At 37.6% G+C, this 5,374-nt stretch overlaps 1 protein-coding gene across 1 annotated transcript; it reads left to right on the plus strand.

Annotated features, from left to right (window-relative positions):
- Positions 1-1,923: 1,923 nt before the first annotated feature.
- On the plus strand, positions 1,924-5,018 carry LOC108670255. Its single transcript, XM_018157715.2, has 2 exons — positions 1,924-2,448; positions 2,882-5,018. Exons 1-2 carry the CDS (start codon positions 2,038-2,040, stop codon positions 4,298-4,300), a joined length of 1,830 nt encoding a protein of 609 aa, XP_018013204.1. The 5' UTR covers positions 1,924-2,037; the 3' UTR covers positions 4,301-5,018.
- Positions 5,019-5,374: the final 356 nt, after the last annotated feature.

The following is a 5,374-nucleotide window of genomic DNA, read 5'->3' on the forward strand; positions in this document are numbered from 1 at the left end:
TATGCCCCACATGCATGTGCGTGTATTATATATTCTATATATTCGTAATGAATCTTCGTAATGATTACGTGCCATTGTTTCACTAATGCAGACGACACTATTGAACACTATTGAACACTATTTGAAGACTATTGAACACTAAAAAAAGTGCGAAAAATGATCACGCCCTATCGTCTTCTCCACAACTATAAAGATCAGGTACCAGCATCACCTCTACTACTAAAATGATCTTATACTATCATCTCCACTACTGCTAGAATAAATAAAATAAAATCACTAAGTTCGGCAACCGTTTCTCAGGGCCGTGAGCTGACGCCAACCTTCGTACGCTGCACCGCAACAAGACTGACTTCACAGTCGACTTGTATATCCTTGTAAGGATAATATACTGCTGGGCAGATCGTATTAAAATGTGTACGTCAAATTAATTAAGCAATAAAAGTCATTATTACTCTCAGAGGTAGCAATAGAAACGCCTTATTCTGATTGACTTAAGCTTACAATTATCACCAGAATCGATCGTAATTCATTAGCGTATGAATATGAGGTGGGCTTCGATTGAGCTGCGCTTTTAAACAACGTCAAAAGCGTCACGTGTAACACTAGACGAGCTAAGGAAAGAACAGTAAATGCTTTATTGCTTTGAAATCAATTTGTCCAGTTTCTTACCGCTCATGATATTAGGTCGCGACCTATAAAATATATAATCGAATATGCGTACGTTACAGTCAAGAGCGGATGACGCTCGCGACAACTGCTTGACAACAATGGGCTATAGCGGGACCAGTAACGGTGTTCTAGTAATGAAGCCTTAATTGCTGTCTCTTCCTCCCAATGTGTTTGTTGTAGAAGTTCGTAGCACAGGACGGTGAACACGAATAATTCCACTAACATATAGAGTGTAAAAATTAATTTCAAAGTCGCATACAGCAAACGACGACTGAAAAGTGGTAATTGGAGTTAACCAAGAAAAAGAATGCTTATGGGTAATATACAACAGATCCATGTTACCAAAAACCGTATTCAAATGTTAAATAAATTTTAGAACAAAGTATTCAAGATACTACAGAGAAGTTATAAAGCATTTTTCATTTCCTTTAAAACATTGCAATTAAGTAGTCTATGCCAAAAATACAATACTTATTAGCAAGACGCTAAACAGGACACACAAAGCCTGTTCTCCAGCGCCAACAATAATATGTTAAGACAAACAGTAGGGTCATTTTGTCATGAAGTTGAAGATTTTCTTGCAGCGTTTGCTTCGTCACATGCTTCCATTCGCCATGCAAACATTTGTACTCTTAGCATATATTGCGAAAGCGTTTCAGTGAATAAAACTGTAATTGCATTTCACTTCTTAATTTAAGTAAGATTTTACTTCGTAAGGAATGAAGCTCCCGTCTGGAGCAGGTAAATGAGACATGATTCAGTCCATATAATAAATGGAAGCTTTAAGTGCACCGGGAATGTCAAAAATAATAAATTATTGCATATTATTCAATTCTTCTTAACCAAAACTTTTCAGATAAATGGCATAAGAAATTCTTTCACATCTACTACTCACAGCTGATCAGAACTTCTAACAATATATCTGTTCATTAATTATTTAATGTTGTTCAGTAATCTTTTCCGTTTGCAAGCTTTCTGAAGACCATAATGTAATACTGATCGCGTAAAGGATCAAAAATGATAGACATGAAATGAATGTTTTAGTATTTGTAGTGAATGCAGAGATGTCAATGAATTATTCATTCAGCTTATAGCATGCATCTTAGCTCTGAAAATCTTACACAAGTGCGCTATTGCGCGGTCCATTGCTGACAAACAGTTCTCCGTGCAGCAATGATTCGAAGAAGAACAGCAGTAAGACCTCAAACAATCATACGTTCATAGGAATAAACTCTTCAGTGTTGAGAAGAAAACTGCCGGGAAACGATCGAAGCGCCTGGTGCGTGTCGAACTTTTTCGCTCTGACTACCAGCGAAGATCGTTTGGGCTGAACACAATCATAGTGCGTGTTTCCAGATCGTCATCACAATGAGAATATATCAGTTAAGAATTAATACAGCTATTTCATTCATCGTCTTCTACTTGCTGCCGGTATATCAGATCTTGAGTGCAAGTATAACGTCAAGTTTCGCCACCTTAACCAAAGAAGGCTCGAGTTCGTCGCCCTCTGGTGATGACGCCAACAAAACATTATCCCCTGATATCGTGGAAGGAGTTGCACGCGAGCAATGCTTGCGAATCATAAGTAATTTATCGCCTAATTGTCAGTGTATAAATTCAGTAGGAAAAGAGAGTATAATATCAGAAGAATCGTCTTTGGATCAATCTGAACATCAAGACAGTGCTCTAGCAAATTTTACAAACAACTGGAATGTGCAAAAACGAATTTTAGGCGTTGAAATTATCTACAAGCTACTCTGCAGTTGCCATGGAGACCAAGTGAGTATGCATTAGTACAAGAAAGCTATCGATATTATTGTTTAACTCATTTAGTACTCATTTAACGGCCTTTTGCGATATAACATGACATTCAGATTAATTACGTTACTTTTTCCGCCTTTCATTACTGTATAAAAAGCTGAATAAAATTTAAGTGCTTTCATAAAAATTTTAAATGCAAGAGTAGATAAATTATTCAGAGAAGCACAATGTAACAAAAATAGATCAAGAAACTTGCTCAAAAAATAGATGATACCGGTCCCATGTGGATATGAATAGTCATTTAATTTATTAGTTTACTTACAACACTAATGCAATCCAACTTGACTCACGCAATGAAAAATTAGCCGTTTAACAAAAATCATGAAAATGGACATGAGCAGAGCAAGTATCTAACGATTCATAATTCATATTTTGTTGTTTTCCGTTGCAGACGCTGCGTTTACGAGGTATCGCCGACTTGCCGCCCGCTGTGCAAGAAATGGAAGTCTCTGACTGCAGAGGAGGAGCGGTGACTTTTGCGCAGTCCGTGACAGGCATTGGCGAGTCCCACATGAAGGCGATCACCATCCAAAACGTACTTAATTTAACTTTTGAACGAGGTTCTTTTGACATGGATATGCCAATAATGTCTGGAGATGAGGACGAGTTCCAAATGAAGTTGACTAACATAGGGATGATGAAGATCCATAGAGGAGCCATACGGTTGTCTGGAAAAAGAGCATCATTGGAATGGGAAAACGTTGTTCTTAGCGGACTACCGGCATTCAGTATCACAGCTTCAAATTTAACTGCTTTGAAAATGATAGGCGTTCATGTAACAGGTCCAATCGAAACAGCTGCTGTTAACTTCGAGTCCTCTGGTACAACTTTGGAATTAGAAAATGTAGATGCAAGATCTGTGGTGAATTCTAGATGGGTGTCTGGCGATGCAAAGGACTTGATTCTCTCCGAATGTCGTCTAAATTTAGCACCCGGTGCGTTCCAGCAAGTTTCATTCTCAGCACCAAACCCTCGAATAATTCTAAGAAATAATGTCTTCGGAGATAACCGGTGGTCCGGTCAAATTTTCCCATCGCTATCTTCGAAGGTGTTTGACTTCACTTTCTCAGAAAGCTCTGCTGTATTCAATTTCACTAACAATCAGGCACAATGCAATACTGGTAATCTCGACTTTCTCGTTGAACCGAAGAAATCCACGCTACTTCACTGGCTGCGCTGTGGTCTGCTTCAAACTTTGATATGTCTTGAGCCAGACACGTTTCCTGTTCACAAATCATGCAATTTCGACGAAATCGGCAGCGACAAACTCCCAAAAACTACTACGCACTCACCTCCAGTCATAATCAGCGAGGAAAAAACGACTGTCACAGCGCCCAATGCAGACGACCAATTAATCCCGCAAGCTCTTCGGTCTTCAGATTTATTTGAAAATGCAACGGTCATCAACGAGTTCATATACGAACCCGAAGACCTATTTCTCCCTACGCTGACAAGTTCTTCAGAAACGGGGACGGTCCGTATTCAAGAAAAAGCTGAGGAAATTCTACGGCCTTGGAAACGTAGTCATCTCCAGAACTTCGGTGAAACAATTGACTTGTCTCAATTCGAGTGGCCAGATTTCCTGAGACGTTCAAACGTTTCGTCGGCAGAATACGTCGAATCGACTGAACTTCCGAGCATTTCCCCAGAGAATTCAGGCGCAGACGATGATTCGAATACTAGTAACCAAGAAAAAGACATAGTGACATCATTGCCTCTTGTAAACAAAGCTTTCTCGATGAGGAAAGATTTAAAACTATTGGCTTTAATGTTTTCACTTGTGACACTTTTTCTGTGTCTTCAAGTTTAGTTAGATTAATTGGTTCAGTGTGAGTGGGTTATATATACCACTTTGTTTTCCTTAATACTAATCTGATTTTGTTAAGTTAAATTTTTATCATAGCAAATTAGTAAACCTTTCAATACTTGGGCTATTCATATTAAAATAAATTTTGGTGCAGAAAATTTTGAAATAGAATAAAATGTGGATAGGCATTGGCCATTATCAACAACCTCATGTGTCACATCAGCAGACAAAGTGAGCGATCCTGTAAAGCAAAATGTGCCACATTTTCAATAAAATTCAAATTTAAACGCTATTTAGCAACTAGCACCATCGACTTAGCGAGAAAATTTGAGCAAAACGTTTTTTCTTGTGGTTAATAAAACAGCGTTGATCATAAATATATATGTATTAATAACAATACTTACGGTCTGGGTTTTATGGCTGCAAGATTTATTTTATGGAGGGATTCCATGAATACTGTTTACGATCAAAGATATGCTTGGTATTCATTAATAAACACATTTTATGACAGAGATGAACCGAAGCCTCAAAGGAACTGAAAGGATGCGACTTGTGACAGTTGACGAGTTCTATGAGACAATAGTTTGTGAGACGGATCCTGTTTGGGAATTTGTTCAGAATTTCAGATCATTCGACATGGAAGTTAGAGAGCTACGGAGATAACACTAAATGTACCACAATAAACATGAAGGTTTAAACACTTTGTTTGAATTTCTCTGCGTTCGGGGACAAATAGCCTGAGAGATGAATAAAGCATTGATACAAGTTCAACAGAGCATTCAATCCTTTGCACTTATATCATTATTGTTATAAATAGTCTTTTTAATAGTGTGGTATTAACAAAGTAAAAATTTAGAAATTACTTCACAAAGTTAAAAATCAGGAACAGATATCATGAAGTAAATTTACGTGGCTAACAAAAATTAATTTGATATCACTATTCATTTCCACATTCTGACAATAATTTCACAAGCTACACGATATGAATTCCAATTATGTGCAATCGACATGAAAATCAGACGTGGCAAGTAATTAGTACAAACTAATCAAATATCTAAACAATATGGCAGCAAGATG

This window comes from Hyalella azteca, unplaced genomic scaffold (assembly GCF_000764305.2).
Source record: "Hyalella azteca isolate HAZT.00-mixed unplaced genomic scaffold, Hazt_2.0.2 contig3387, whole genome shotgun sequence".
NCBI lineage: Eukaryota > Metazoa > Arthropoda > Malacostraca > Amphipoda > Hyalellidae > Hyalella > Hyalella azteca.

Bases quoted from the DNA above. Each gene is read 5' to 3' on its own strand.
- LOC108670255 (XM_018157715.2), top strand. From the start codon at position 2,038: ATGAGAATATATCAGTTAAGAATTAATACAGCTATTTCATTCATCGTC. The intron at 2,449-2,881 runs GTGAGTATGCAT...TTTCCGTTGCAG, and splicing joins GCAGTTGCCATGGAGACCAA to ACGCTGCGTTTACGAGGTAT.